This window comes from Pelophylax lessonae (assembly GCF_965119305.1).
Source record: "Pelophylax lessonae genome assembly, chromosome: 2".
Lineage (NCBI taxonomy): Eukaryota > Metazoa > Chordata > Amphibia > Anura > Ranidae > Pelophylax > Pelophylax lessonae.
In genome coordinates, this window is record NC_138769.1 from 46,659,640 (window position 1) to 46,676,327 (window position 16,688).

The following is a 16,688-nucleotide window of genomic DNA, read 5'->3' on the forward strand; positions in this document are numbered from 1 at the left end:
TACACCTACAAAGAGGACTAATCCTCTCTAACAGCAGCCTGGAAAACCTTGCGTCCAAAGGAAGCATCTGCAGATGCCAACACGTCCACCTTAAAAAACCTTGTGAAAGTGTGCATGGAACGACCAGGTGGCCGTCTTGCAAACCTGCACCACTGACGCCTGACAGAAGGCCCAAGAGGCACTAAGCGCTTACGTAGAATGCGCCTTAACAGGGAGAGGAGGATCCTGACCCTTAATGGAATAAGCCTGCACCACCATCTGCCTGATCCATCAGGAAATGGTAGTAGCAGACACGGCCAGCCCCTTACGGGGTCCATCCGATTTATGGAACATCCAAAGAATGTAAGGCAATCTCTTTAGGGTGCTTATGCTTAGGACACAAAGAAGGCAACACAATGTATGTAAAAGGAAACCAGAGTCGACATTCGTAAGGAAAGACTGGCAGGGACAAAGCACCACTTATCTCAGTGAACCACCAAAGTAAGGTGAACGACAAGACAAGCTGCCAGCTCCGACATATTCCCTGCAGAAGTAAAAGCCACTAGGAGGCTACCTTCTGGGACAATGTAAGAAGAGGAATCTTGCAAATATGTTCTAATGGCGGTTACTGAAGAACCGGCAGCACCAAGTTGAGATCCCATGAGCACAATGGAGTGCTTAGGACACAAGGAAGGCAACACAATGTATTTATGTAAAAGGAAACCAGAAACGACATTAGTAAGGAAGGACTGGCAGGGACAACACCACTTATCTCTAAGAACCACCAAGTAAGGTGAACGACAAGACAAGCTGCCAGCTCTGAACCCTCCATGCAGAAGAAAAAGCCACACGAAGGCTACCTTCTGGGACAAAGTAAGCAGAGGAATCTTGCGAATAAGTTCCAATGACGGTTACTGAAGAACCGACAGCACCAAATTGAGATCCCACAAGGACATTGGAGACCGCACCGGGGGAGCCAAGTGGCAAACCCCCTGAACAACGGTGCGAACCACAGAAGCGTAGCCAAACAACGATGAAAGCAAAATCACCAAGGCCGAACCTGGCCCTTGATGGTACCCCCAGGCCAGACGCTGCTCAACACCTCGTTGGAGGAAGCCAAACTGAGTCACCGAAAAGGAGCGGGGGTGAACCCCAAGAGATTCACTTCCCCAAAGTAGGCACTTCAAACGCGATGGTAAATCTACCTACAAGTAGAGCTACTAGCTTGCAGAAGCGTGGGAATCGCCAACTCAGACAACCCTCTAGTCTTCAGCACCTGGCTTCTGAAAGCCAAGCCGTTAAAGCCAGCAAGGAAGAGGAAGCCTCCAAGGAGCATCGACGACCAACCGTATCAGATCTGCATACCAAGACCGGCGAGGCCAGTCTGAAGACACTAGGAAGGCCGTAATCCCTTCTGCCTCAAGTCTATGCAGGAGTCTTGGCAGAAATTCTAGACGAGCAAAGCCGTATATCAGACGATACCGGCCCCGACAGAGCCACCAGTGCCTCTGTGGTATCGGACAGAGGATCCCGACACCGTGCTACAAACCCAAGTACCTTCCTGTTGAGATGAGAGGCCAACAGGACCAGCTCCCCCACCGGAGACACAACTGATGAAAACACCTCCAGAGGAAATGTCCAGCATATCAAATCGGTAGTCTGGATTCTTCCAGAGTCCAGACCCCTGAGCACACCTTTGAGACCACCATCCAGTACAGGGGAAGGAAGATTTACTATGTCGAAAGCACAGGAGAGCGAAGCCACCGAATCAGGGACCCTCACGTACCCCGGCTCAACAGAATCAGATTGTCTAGAGACCGTTGATTCTTGCCCCACATGGCATAACAAGCAGGGGAGGCCGCCGACTTCAGTCCCACAAGGAGACACCAGTCAAAGGTCCACAAAAGGACCACTTATTAGACCCCGCAAAAGAGGAAGAGGGTCGCCCTCCATAGAGGATATAGCACCCTTGAGGGGGGGAGCCACCCGCCTTGATGCGGACGCGCAAGGCAGAGTACTCCCGTCCACACAATGGCTGCTACACTTCACTAAAAATGAAGCGCCCCCCCACAGTGCTACACGGTTTAAGGGAGGCGCCAGGCTGACCTTATGGCCCAACAGGTCACAGGCCGCGGCCTAAATTTCAGTGGAGGCCAAGCCGCAATTGCCCAAATCCACAGTCCGGCAGATGCCCAGGGAGAGAGTTGGGAGCCTCAGCTTAACTCACTGAGGTCACCTCTCAACGGTGGCGCGCAAAGTAACCGTGTAGCCCAGCAGGCCGCAAGCTGCGGCCTAAATTTTTGCGGGCTCCCAGCCGCCAGTCCCAACGGAGCCGACCACCCAAGGCTGGCAGTAGGGTGCCCTCAAAAAGGTGGATGCCCATTAGAAGCTCTATCAACTCGGTCAGCAGCTCGGACAGCTTGGTCAGACAGCCGCCAGTAGACCCACCGTGACTGTTTAGGGGCTGGGAGGGTGGAGGGGATCCCAGGGGTTCGACCATCCCAGGGAGGGGCCCACGTCCACCCCGAAAGACCACCAAGGGAGAGGGGGTGGCACTACTTACTACACCATGGAACTGGATGGGCACCACTCCAAGCAGACCACCGCACCATCTTGGAATTGGGGTGCTGAGAGCCAGAGGCACTCTGCGAAACAGGTAATGACCAGGGCTATGCGTCCTCGTGAGGCGTTTAAATTGCCAGCCAGCCCCCATCCAATGAGGCTAGGTCGCGGCCAACCTAGAGTGGAGCTAAGGTCGGGTCCAGCTCACTGGCCAGACTGTGAAGATCGTAAGGCTCTAGGATATCCCGTGCGTCGCCCAGTCCGGCGGTTGACTATAGTTCTCACAGGAACAGAAAATAATGAAAAAAGAAAAAACTGTCTATGAACTTCAGAGAAAAGGATTTTACGGTAAGTTCTTACAAAAATTCAGACGCAGCCCCCCTTATTATAGACTCCTAGGGTTATGCTCCTCCTTCTAGGGATAGTCACTAGGCAGAAAAAAAAAAAAAAAAAAAAACTTGTCCACACCTATGGGGGCTGTCCCAGCAGGCATACCCCCTCAGGCTCTGCTTTACTCAAACAGTAGTGTTGCAAGCAGTGTCAGATAAAAACCCCATAACTCTAAAGTAGAGGGGCGGGTGCTGCTTCTGTTGAACTTCAGAGAAAAGTTCTTACAAAAATCCAGTTTTCGTTAACATTCGATAGACTAAGCTCTCCTTAATCAGACTCATGGGGATGCCCCAAAGCAGTCAAAACATGAGGGGTGGGAACAAGACAGGAGCAAAAAAACCTGAATGTCTCAATGGCCCAACATAGCCAACCAGGTAAAACAGAGCTCAACCAGGAACAACTGGAGCTCCCCAGGAAAAAAGGAACCCTCAAAGAGAAAACAAAAAAAGGAGTTTGCTCTTAAACTGCAGCCTGCAAAACCTTGTGGCTAAAAGAGGCATCCGCTGATGTCAACACATCTACCTTGTAGAATTTTAATGAACATATGCTCTGACGACCAAATTGCCACCTTGCAAACTTGTAGCACCGACACCTGATGGCGAAAAGCCCAAGAGGCACTCAGTGCTCTAGTATAATGCGCCTTCACTGGGAAAGGAGGAACCTGACCCTTCAGTGAATAGAATAAAAAATAAAAAGTGCAGCGCTATTAAAGAATGAACCAAAAACTGTTCATATATCAAGTGTATAACAGTAAGAGTTATATACTTCAAGTGAATAAATATAATGACTCCCCTATATAAAGATAAATAAATATAGTCCATACGTTGAAATGTCCCATCAAATTAATCCATGAGTGAAATATTAAACCGTGAGAAATTATATATAAATTTATATATCTAAAGTCCAAATGAGAAGAAAAAAATGTAGTTATCTTGTTCTCCGTTGTGGTAGTAAATAGATATGCTTACCAGAGCAAGTGGAATTACACTACCATAAAGCAAGCAAGTCACTTAGGCTACAGGGTTAGTATCAGGTGTCTTTGAAGAAGATGTCATCAGGTGCGGTTTCCTGAATGTGTAATCCTCCACAAGGGGCAGAGGAGAGGAACTCCCCATCCAAACCGGATTGTAGTGAGTGACACAAAAAGAAACTATATATATATATATATATATATATATATATATATATATATATATATATATATATATATATATATATATATATATATATATATATATATATATATATATAGTGTGTGATACTGCTACAATAAAGTATCACATAAAACATGCACATTTAATCACCCACAAATTGTGAATGATGGGATATGGAATATTCACAAAGGTGCACTGACCAGAGTGAAATATAGTGACCAAACAAGCCAGTCACCATGTATAGAGGTTAAAAATGCATTTACCAGAAAACGGAATAAAAACAACCAAAAGAATAATTATCCTGAGGAGATGCTAGAATCCACCAGTAATGTATGAATCCCGTCACCATAAAGAAAATCCTGATATAATATACGCTTACCAGATAGCGTGGGCCTATAATACTATACAGTATATAGGCTATGCAGGCATTATATAAATATCCATACATGCTGAGCAGGTTTTATATGAATATCCTCCACACGTAAAAGGATAGGATCCATAAAAGGGGTGATCAACTAGATAGAGTGGTGTGCCATCACCCTGTGAAGTTTAGTCTTAAACACTTACCGAAAATTGTGGACCCATAATAATATATAGTAGACAGGTCATCAGAGCATAACAGGAAAGATGTATATGGATTCCTCTTTAACCAGCTGTTCACAGGAGAAATATTGAAGATCTCGCAGGTACAAGTGGATGTGGAAAGATGAACTCCGCATTCAATGACATGCACTCTGTCACTGTACAATATACACTGTTTGCGGAGATCATCAGCCATCCACCAAACGAGTCATCATGGTTCAATAATAGAACATGATATTCCAGCGACTTAGTCCCAAAGAGATGGGGGGCCCCACGCTCCAATATATGGACCCCGTGGACGACTGAAGTCCAAAAGTAAGAGGCTCTTGATGTTTAAAGAGGTTACAAGCTTAGCAACCAGAGCTCTGAATATTCAATATTTCTTTTCAATATTTCTCCTGTGAACAGCTGGTTAAAGAGGAATCCATATACATTTTCCCTGTTATGCTCTGATGACCTGTCTACTATATAGTATTACGGGTCCACACTTTTTGGTAAGAGTGTTTAAGACTACACTTCACATGGTGATGGCACACCACTCTATCTAGTTGATCACCCCTTTTATGGATCCTATCCTTTTACATGTGGAGGATATTCATATAAAACCTGCTCAGCCTGTATGGATATTTATATAATACCTGCTTAGCCTAGATGCTGTATAGTATTATAGGCCCACGCTATCTGGTAAGCGTATATTATGTCAGGATTTTCTTTATGGTGATGGGATTCATACATTACTGGTGGATTCTAGCATCTCCTCAGGATAATTATTGTTTTGGTTGTTTTTATTCCGTTTTCTGGTAAATGTATATTTAACCTCTATACCTGGTGACGGGCTTGTTTGGTCACTATATTTCACTCTGGCAGTGCACCTTTGTGAATATTCCATATCCCATCATTCACAATTTGTGGGTGATAAATGTGCACATTTTATGTGATACTTTATTGTAGCGGTATCACACTATATATATATATTTTGTTTCTTTTTGTGTCACTCACTACAATCCGGTTTGGACGGGGAGTTCCTCTCCTCTGCCCCATGTGGAGGATTACACATTCAGAAAACAGCGCCTGATGACTTCTTCAAAGACACCCGATACTAACCCTGTAGCCTAAGTGACTTGCTTGCCTTATGGTAGTGTAAGTCCACTTGCTCTGATAAGCATATCTATTTACTACCACAATGGAGAACAAGATATCTACAGTTTTTTCTTCTCATTTGGACTTTAGATATATAAATATATATATACAATTTCTCACGGTTTAATATTAATTCATTTCACTCATGGATTAATTTGATGGGACATTTGAACGTATGGACTATATTTATTTATCTTTATATAGGGGAGTCATTATATTTATTCACTTGAAGTATATAACTTTTACTGTTATGAACTTGATATATGAACAGTTTTTGGTTCATTCTTTAATAGTGCTGTACTTTTTGTTTTTTATTATTTTCAACAATTTTTTTTGTCGGTTGATAGTGCTGGCAGCTTTCGCTGTGGTTAGCGTGGTATTTACACTTTTTATATTTTGTGACACTTCAGTGAATAGGCCTAAACTACTGTCTGTCTGATCCATCTGGAAATGGTCACAGCAGACACAGCCAGTCCCTTACAAGGTCCATCCGTCTGTAAGGACAAAAAGAGCGTCTGATTTTCTGAAAGAATCAGTGGTTTCTGAATAAACCCTGATCGCCCAAACCACATCCAAAGAGTGTAAGGCATACTCCTTGGGATGCTGAGGTTTAGGACAAAAGGGAAAGCAGTACAATGTCTTCATTCAAATTAAAATCAGAAACCACCTTAGGAAGGAACAACTGATGAGGTTGAAGTACCACCTTATCTCTTATCTCTGAGTACCCCCAGATAAGGTGAGCGGCAAGACAATGCCGCCAATTCAGATACTCTGCGGGCAGAAGGGATTGCCACCAAGAAGGCAACCTTCTGAGACAAGGAAAGCAGCGAAATCTCCCGAATTTGCTCAAAAGGAGGCTTTTGAAGAATGGACAGCACCAGATTGAGATCCCAAGGCAGTAGCAGAGATCGCCACGGAGGCACCAAATGATGTACACCCTGGATGAATGTCCGGATGAGGACATTTGTGGCTAACAGGCATTGAAAATATATAGCCAAAGCCGAACCTGGCCTTTGATAGTACCCAAAGCCAACCGCTGTTCAACTGCTTTCTGTAGAGAGGCCAACACCCCGGTAATAGAAAACAAACTAGGGTGAACTTTCAGCTATTCACACCATTAAATGTACAATTTCCATGTGGATGATAGATTTTCCTGGAAGTCAACTTCCTAGCCTTCAGAAGAAGTGGGAATTACAGAGTCGGAAAGACCCCCATCTCTCAACGCCTGACTTTCAACGGCCATGTCGTTAAAGCCAGTGACTGTAAAGCAGAATGGAAGATCGGACCTTGAGACAACAGATCTTCCCTGAGAGGAAGTCTGCAAGGGGTATCGGCAACCAGCCTTATCAGGTGTGCGTACCAAGACCGACTAGGCCAGTCTGGAGCCACCAGAACGACCAGAATGTTTTCCACGTCTATCCTGCACAGCAGTCGTGGCAGAAGTTTCAACGGGGGAAAGGCATAAATCAGCCGATACCGATCCCAAGGAGCCACCAGTGAATCTGTGGCGTCGGCCAGAGGATCTTGAGACCTAGCTACGAATCTTTGCGCCTTCATGTTGAGGCAAGAGGCAAACAGGCCCACCCTAGGGGGTCCCCCACCGAACACACAGTAGGTGAAACACCTACGGGTGTAGGGACCACTCCCCTTGGTCCAACACCTGACGACTCAGGTAATCCGCCTGCCAGTTCTCCACACCTGGAATGTGTAACGCAGAGAGGGCTGGAACAAAGCTTTCTGCCCAAGTCAGAATCTCAGGCCATCTCCCTGGCCGCCAGGACACTCCTGGTGCCCCCCTGGTGATTGATGTAGGGCACCGCCATGGCGTTATCTGATTGAACCCGAAACGGACAATCGTGTAGACGAGTCATCCAATGATTCAGACAAAGTTTGATCGCTCCGAGTTCAAAAACATTGATCGGAAGTTTTGATTCTTCCACCATCCGGGTACCCTAGGCACAGAGCTTCCCCAGCACCCTGCTCCAGCCCGAAAAGCTGGCATCTGTGGTTGTCACCGTCCAAAACAACGGCAGGAAGGACTTGCCCTGGCACAGTGCAGGAGACTGAATCCACCACAACAGAGTAGATTTTGTGTTGTGGCTCAACCGAATCACAGAACCCAAGGAATTTGGATCCTTGTTCCACTTTACCAAAATCTCCCGCTGCAAAGGTCTTGTATGGAACTGAGCAAACGGAACCGCTTCAAAGGTTGAAACCATCAGGCCCAAAGCTTGCATGCAAACTCTGAGGGAGGACAGCTTGTTGTCCAACAACGACTGAATCGTCCAACTTGTGTAGCTTGTCCGGGGGAAGAAAAACTCTCGCCAAGGCTGAATCCAGAATCAAGCCTAGGTACTCCAGTCTCAGGAGTCAACGCGGACTTTTTGAAATTGATGTTCCAACCAAACTCCTGTAGAGTTCTGACAGTGACCTCCAGGTTCCCCAACAGGACCGAATGAGAGTCCGCTCTCAATAGAAGATCGCCCTGGTACCCCAATACCGCATTCCCCTCTAACACAACAATGCTAGCACCGGAGCCAGAACCTTGGTAAACACCCTGGGAGCGCAGGGGGGACCAAAGGGTAACGCCACAAATTGATAATGCTGCTCTGCTACCGCAAAGCGGAGAAACCGCTGGTGTCCAGTGTAGTTAGGGATGTGTAGATTTGCGTTCTATCTATGGAAGCCAAGAAATCCCCCTGATGCAAAAACGCCATTACCGTGCAGATGGACTCCATCCAAAACCTACGGTTCAGGGCCTTGAGATCTAGGATAGGATGCACCTTGCCATTTTTCTGGGCATGATGAATAGATTGGAATAAAATCCTTGAAAACGTTCTGGAGCCGGAACTAGCACAAAGCAAGTCGTGTACCGCCCCGCGCAGGTCCCTTAACCTGGCCGGGGACAAGTGAAGATTGGACGAGAAGAACCGGTCCCGAGGACAAGACTGTAATGCGATTTTGTATCCAGAACGGATCAATTCGTAAACTCATTCGTCCTGAATCAAGGAAGTACAGGGTTCCTGAAAGAATCAAAGACGTCCCCCCACCCCAGATTAGGGTGAGGGCGCCCCTTCATGCAGACGAGGGCTTGTCTGCGGGTCCAGGTTTGCCGCCTTGGGCCTTACCGAACAATGGCTTCTTGGGCCCTCCAGATGATCTCAACGGTTTATCTTTTCTTGAGGCACGAAAAAGACGTTTATGAGCAGTAAAGGAAGGCCCCCCGCTTGGGGCACCTTGCCTTTAGACGATTGGGGCAGATTAGTGCTCTTACCCCCCCCCCCCCCCCGTGACACCCTTGAAAAACGAATCCAGAGAGGCTCCAAATAACTTTTCCCCTGTAAAAGGAAGATCAGCAATAGCTTTCTTAGAAGCCTGGTCAGCCGAACCAGCATTTTAGCCAGATCATGCGCCTAATGGCAACCCCCACTGCTGACATCCTGGCTACCAATAAGGCCAAGTCCAGGGACGTAGTACACCTGAACACCAGGGCCTGGACTAACTGGTCCAACAGCTCCAGAATCACAGGGGAAAGCTGTGTCATTTCCAAGTTACTCTTCAGTAACTTCCCCATTCAGAAGCAGTCTGCGCTACGAGAACGTTCACAAAGTTAGATTTTAACATGTGACGTGTTAACATATGGACAGGATGGGATAAGGATTCCACCAGTCTATCCAAGGGATCTGAAAAGGTTGGCGACTCTTCCACCGGCACCAGAGTCTCTTTATTCAACCTGGCCACCGGGGAATCCACTTTTGGTGGGACAGTGCAGTTGTTGGCCACCACCTCCACAAAGGGATAGAGGCATGTAAAATGCTTAGGTACCAGCAACATGTGCTTGATGCGTCGCCATTGTTCATCCACAATAGAGTGAAACAAGTCAGGATAAAAGGGAAAACTTTTCCCGATCTGCGACATTTGCGAGAGCCAAAAGACACCTGCGTATCTGATGCCATGGGCTCATCAGCCATTTTTAGAGTTTCCTTTACAGAAACTATCATATTTTCCACCAAAGCACGTTCCCGCGTGACAGCTGAGGACGACAGAACCTCTATACCGTCAGAATGCAAAGATTCAGACCCCTCAGGGTGGTCTGTGGCGACCATGCCTGTGTCAGAACCCGAAGATCCTGCAGATGGAGGTGAGGGTGGGGGGCATTTGCAGGCAGCAGCACCAGAACAAACAGACTCCACTTTTGACATCAGGCTTTACAGAAAAACTGCAATCTCCGGCTGCAACTGTGAGCCAGAGGGTCCCGCAGCCATTTCCAGGGGGTATGCAGGAGAGATTTTATCCTGGGATTCCATTTGCAAAAGAAAACATTTTTGGCAATGTCCCTTTAAGACTGCAAAAAATGCGGTCCCCCCCGATATAGCTACGGACTCCCAAACCCTGATCAATATATTAATATAGCAGAGCAGGAGAGGAGAAGCCTACAGGAGACCCCCCAAAACATTCCCATAGCCCAGATAACCCATGCAGTCTCGATCAGAGCCAAAACAAAAATGACACAAAGTGCAGGAAGAGGAAGAAGCCCTGACTTGTACACAGAAAAAAAAAAAAAAGTGCTGCATGCCAGTCCCACCCCCGGACCACAAGAAAAAGTTCGCTATACAGTTTATATTGGGGAATCCTAGAAAATGGCTGCCCATACAATCTGAGAACAGAGGTCATGAACCATGGCAAAATGGCAGCCCCTATGGCGCGCCATATAGTCTCCGGGACCCCCAAAAAGGGGTCCCAGAACAAAAGGCAACTAATGGGCCTCATTCAGGGGACCCACCCAGGACGATTCCTCCCCCTCAAAGCAGCACCAAAACGACCACATTTTTACCACCCAGGTAGTTGGACGGAGTCAGAGCTGATTTCTGAAAATTCAGCACCCAGCCAAACTCTTGCAGAGTTTGCACAGTGATGTCCAGATTGTCTTAAGGCAGACGGAGACTCTGCTCGCAGAAGGAGATCGTCCCAGGTACCCCAATCTCCCTCTGCCTGAGCAAGGCTAAAACTGGGGCCAACACTTGTTAACACCCGAGGAGCTGAGGCGAGACCAAAGGGTAACGCCATGAATTGATAATGTTCCTCTCCTATGGCAAAACGAAGAAACCGCTGATGCCCTACATATATAGGGATATGAAAACAAGCGTCTTTGATTGCGGAAAAGGCCAGAAAATCCCCTTGATGAAGGGATGCCACCACAGTGCGAAATTACTCCATTCAAAATTTCTGAACCTGCACAAAGCGATTCAGGGCCTTGAGATCCAAAGTTGGACAGACCTATCCTTCTTTCCTGGGAACAGTAAACAGATTTGAATTAAATCCCTGAAAATATTACAACCCTGGAACCGGGACAATTACTCCCTGGGACAGCAGATACAGCACCGCCCCATAAAGGCCCTGCCGCCGAACCAGGGACAGGTGCAAGCTGGAAGGAAAGAACCTTGCCGGAGGTAAGGACCCAAACTCGATCTTGCAACCGGACCAAATCAACTCATGGACCCATTTGTCTTGAATGAGCAAAGTCCACGGGTTTAGAAAAAAGCTAAGACGTCCCCCCACCCTAGATACGGGTGAAGGCTTCCCATCAGGCAAAGGAGGGCTTGTCTGCGAACCAGTGGAACCCGCTTTTAACTTGCCAGCCCTGGGTTTTTTTGGAACCTCCCGAAAAGTTACAGGTGGACTTTTAGTACTCTTACCTCCAGTAAGACCTTTAATGATCTCTTCTATAGAAGCACTGAACAAACGGTCTCCTTCAAACCTTTGATCAGTCAGCACCTTTTTGGAAGCCAAGTCAGCTGACCAGTACTTCAAATCATAAGGCGGAGGGTCACCGCAGTCACAGACATTATGCCAACCAATGGGGCTGCATCCAAGGATGCATCACAGATGTACTGTAGCCCCTGTATCAACTGGCCTGCCAGCTCAGAAGGATGTTGACCAACTCCAGATCCTGGCTTAAGAGTTTTGCCCATTCCGTTAAGGTCTGGGAGACCAAGGTGATAGCCAACAACAGCCTCAAAATTGAACCAGCCACATTAAAAAGGTATCGGACCAGAGCCTCCGCTCTCTTGTCCACAGGGTCCTTTGAAAGATAGGGAATCTTCCACCGGAAGGAGCATGGCCTTATTTAATCTGGAAACCTGAGAGTCCCCCACCGGTGGAACCGTCAATTCTTCAAAAGAGACTCCTCAAAAGGATATCTCCTGGCGAAACGCTTCGGTATTCCAGCCATGCGTTTTTGGGGAATCCCAACAGACTAGCGACAATCTTGTCAAAATAAGCAGGAAAGGGGAACACCTTAGTCAGCTTGGCTGGCCTACAGGTGCCAAATTGCACCGGTGCAACTGAGGCAGCATCACCTGTGTCCTCCAATTTTAAAGTTTCCCGCACTGATACAATCAGTGCCTCCACAAGCACCTTTTCATGCGCGGTGGTAGTGGAAGAGGAACCATCCTCATTGTCAGAGCACTCAGGTTCGCGGAAGCAGACCCAGTGGATTGACTCGCGTCCGTGGTGGCCAAATCCACCTCAGACTAGGGCTGTCACGACTCGTCGACTACAAAAAATCGTCGACGTGCGGAAAATGCGTCGACGCGTCAACGTGTGACGTCACACGCCCCCGCGCCGCTTGAAGCATTGCCGGCCGGGTGAAATTCCCCCGCCGGGCTCCGTCGGAGACGAGAGGCGAGTGCTGACCGTCTCCAGCACCCCTGTACTGCCACAACACATTCGCATCCTCCCCCAGCTACTTAGAGATGTCACATTTGCGGCGCTACACCGGCTTTGTAATGGCCTGTACTAGGTGGGAGGGCTTACTGGGGGGTCTGCACTGGAAGGGGGGCTTACTAAGGGGTCTGTACTAGGTTGGAGGGCTTACTGAGGGGTCTGCACTGGGAGGGGGGGCTTACTAAGGGGTCTGTACTAGGTTGGAGGGCTTACTGAGGGGTCTGTACTAGTGTACTGGGAGGGGGGCTTACTAAGTGGTCTGTACAGTACAGACCCCTCAGTAAGCCCTCCCACCTAGTACAGACCCCTTAGTAAGCCCCCCTCCCACCTAGTACAGACCCCTTAGTAAGCCCCCCCCCTCCCAGTGCAGACCCCTCAGTAAGCCCTCCCACCCAGTACATACTGTACTAGGTGGGAGGGCTTACTGAGGGGTCTGCACTGGGAGGGGGGCTTACTAAGGGGTCTGTACTAGGTTGGAGGGCTTTCTGAGGGGTCTGTACTGGAAGAGGGGTTTACTAAGTGGTCTGTACAGTACAGACCACTTAGTAAGCCCCCAATCCAGTACAGACCCCTCAGTAAGCCCTCCCACCCAGTACAGACCCCTTAGTAAGCCCCCCCTCCCAGTGCAGACCCCTCAGTAAGCCCTCCCACCCAGTACATACTGTACTAGGTGGGAGGGCTTACTGAGGGGTCTGCACTGGGAGGGGGGCTTACTAAGGGGTCTGTACTGGGTGGGAGGGCTTACTGAGGGGTCTGTACTGGGAGGGGGGTTTAGTAAGTGGTCTGTACTAGGTGGGAGGGCTTACTGAGGGGTCTGTACTGGGAGGGGGGGGGGCTTAGTAAGTGGTCTGTACTAGATGGGAGGGCTTACTGAGGGGTCTGTACTGGGAGGGGGGTTTAGTAAGTGGTCTGTACTAGGTGGGAGGGCTTACTGAGGGGTCTGTACTGGGAGGGGGGCTTAGTAAGTGGTCTGTACTAGATGGGAGGGCTTACTGAGGGGTCTGTACTGGGAGGGGGGCTTACTAAGTGGTCTGTACTGGGTGGGAGGGCTTACTGTGGGGGGCTGTACTGGGAGGGGGGCTTACTGAGGGGTCTGTAGTGGGAGGGGGGCTTACTGAGGGGTCTGTATTAATTACAGGATTAATTAGCTAATCAAAAAGACTAAATTAAGCAAAAAAACAAAAAAATTAAATAATCGTTAGATTAGTCGACTAATCGTAAAAATAATCAATAGATTAGTCGACAGACAAATTAATCGTTAGTTGCAGCCCTACCTCAGACCCTAAAGAGGCAGAGGATACAGGTGAGGGTGGTGGGCGCTTCTTGCTAAAACACTTTTGAAAAGCCATATCGACCTTCGATACAAGTGATTGTAGGACCGCCGTCTTGACCGCCAGGGCAGACAGACCGCAGAGGGTCCTGCAGCTTTTTTTCCAAAAAAACACCCCTCACACCACTACTGCAGTGGGACTGCAAGATCCAGAGCACCAGCAGCGCTGCTATAGCAGAAGAGGGAGCTGTGTACCCGCAGGGACTCACCACCACCTATTCAGAGCTGGATACAGAGCACCAAGCTACTATAAGAAAAGGAAGAGGAAATGCAGTTACTGCCACTATAGGCCTACCTCCACATTACCACTCCACAGGCTACAAGAAAATAGCCGCCACATTGACTGACTACACAAACACAGGCGCAGAGGCTGTAGACAGCCATCCACAACAAAATGGCGGCGCAGCGTGGCACCCAGGACCCGTACAGGTACTTGTAGTCTACCAGGGGGGTCCTCACAGGGACCCCCCACGCAGCCACTCACCTCAGGAACATCAAAAAAGAGTAGCTGGTGGCATTTTCCAGTCTCCCTCCAGCCCATCATCAAGACACCAACAGCCCGTGCACCTCGAGGGGGGGCGACCAGTACAGGAGAACCCCGCAGGCGGAGGGGGGCAGAAACCATGAGGGGAGGAAGGGCAAAAAGAGGGGCCTACCAACCGAGGAAGGGCAAGCGTCCACCCCAATATTTCTCCAGAGAGGGGGGGGACACAACTCACCACACCTGGCAAACCGAGCGGGCACCGCTCCTGACCGTTCATTGCGCCATCTTTGAATGGCGTTTCTGTGGGCCAGAGGTACGCTGCAACTTTGGCCGTGACCATTATCGTAACCAGGGCTATGCGTCCTCTCGAGGTGTTTCACTCGCCAGCCAGCCCCCCTCCAGTGGGGTTAAGTCGCGGCCAAACTAGCGTGAAGCTAATAGTTGGGTTACGCTCGCTGGCTAGACTGGGAAGACCGTATGGATCTAGGATATCCAGTGCGTCACCCAGTCCAGCAGTTGATTGTAGTTCTCACAGGAACAGAAAATAATGAAGGAAGAAAAAAATGTCATTTAAAAAAGGGAAAAAATGCCAGGATCGCAGATCCCAGCAGGGAACCAGGTCCTTACTCCTGACTAGGCAGAAAAAACTGAAGTCCTATAACAAGAAGTGGGAAGTATACCCCCTAGGACAGCCCTGGGGGCGTAGTCAAGTTTTGTTTCCACCTAGTCCTACTTCTATGGAGAGCAGCATAACCCCAGAGTCAAAAAGATATGGAGCTGGGTCCGTCAATGAACGAAAGAGAAACACAAATGTATTGCTTGAAAGGAAGCCAATGTGTTTTTCTTTTTAAGCTATCCTTTAAATGTAAAATAAATCTCAAAATAAAATGCATTTCACTGATGTTTATAGAACAGAAGAGATACATACCAAGTAGCAGAAACCTCTCCTATAACTAAATATTGGACAAAAGTATTTTCACACACATTCTTTTCTGTAACAATGTTCAATCATGAGCACAGGTATTACCTTCACCCAGTCCAGCCTCATTTTATCCTGTGGCAGCCAACAGTTTTGTAAATATTCTGGGCTAGATCAATTCGGAAGGCCTGTCTACAGTACACAGTATTAACTGGGCTGCACTGGGCAGCCTTACCCAACCCCAAAACAACAAATCCTACTGCCCATCTCTGGAATCTTAACTCTGTTCAAGAGCTATGACCTCCAGCAGAATCTTCAAATCAGACAGGCTTCTAGAGGTGTGAGAAGCCTTGTGTCCCATAACACATTCAGGTCCTATCTGCTGCCCCTAAATCACTAGTGTTTTTCAGAAATACAGGAACCAGAGGGCACACTGAGGGACAACTCCCAGAAGGGAGTTCCACGTGAAGACTATGCTGGAGACACTATCCCTTGAACAAGGCAAAGATCTGAGAAACAGCCGGTGGACAGGAACATAAAAAAAATTGCCTTTTGCAACCTCAGGATTGCTTTAAAGGTCCAGGAGCAGTTGCAACCGAGCAAGCAACCCAAAATTCATTTTTTTTTTTTTTTTTTTTTTTTGGGGGGGGGGGGGATTTAACATTTCCATTTAAACTGATAACATGTAACCAGTACTCACTGTGTGGCCCTCCAGTTCTGACAATTTCTCTGGTGTTTCATTGCCAAAATAATATATTCTGATAGCATGGTCACTGCCACCAACAGCCATAAACATTCCACCTAGAATACAAAACACTGTTTGCCAAAAGAACGTATGCAGTGCAAGTACAGGGAGTGAAGAATGACCATTAAAAAAAAAAAAAACATATAAAGCAAGCACCTTAATATGTTCTCAATTCTCATGTCTCCAAAAACATGCTGGTAGGTTAATTGGATCCTGTATAAAATTGACCCTACTATGTATGTATGAATGTTAGTTAGGGACCTTAGATTGTACGCTCCTTGAGGGCAGGGACTGATGTGAATGTTCAATGTATATGTAAAGCGCTGCGTAAATTGACAGCGCCATATAAGTACCTGAAATAAATAGTCTTTTTTTCTGCCTGACTTAGCATAAAATACAAAAAAGAAAACTTCTCCTGCCCATTGTTTAGTCTCGACTCTCTGCTTTCTACCTTGAAAGATCAGTTTACCTGAAATTGATATTTGAGTTTTTTGTAGATGCTGGAGAGTTAACAAAAACAAACAATTTCTTCCCTCATCACCAAGATCCCCATGCTTGAGACTGCACAGCTACAATGGGCCACTATTAGAGATTCCCACCATACCTATTGTGATTTCATTCTTTTTTACTGTTATGCAGAATGCAACAGGAAGAGTTGGAAAACACAAAAGGTGGGA

General features: G+C 47.7%; 1 protein-coding gene across 1 annotated transcript in view; it reads right to left on the reverse strand.

The window, feature by feature from the left end:
* Positions 1-16,688, reverse strand: part of LOC309545909 (bromodomain and WD repeat-containing protein 1-like) — a 348,182-nt gene that overhangs the window by 171,050 nt on the left and 160,444 nt on the right. Inside the window, exon 11 of the mRNA XM_082245330.1 lies at positions 15,967-16,067. Within this exon, the coding sequence (XP_082101456.1) occupies positions 15,967-16,067 (101 nt within the window). The remainder of the gene's footprint in view (positions 1-15,966; positions 16,068-16,688) is intronic.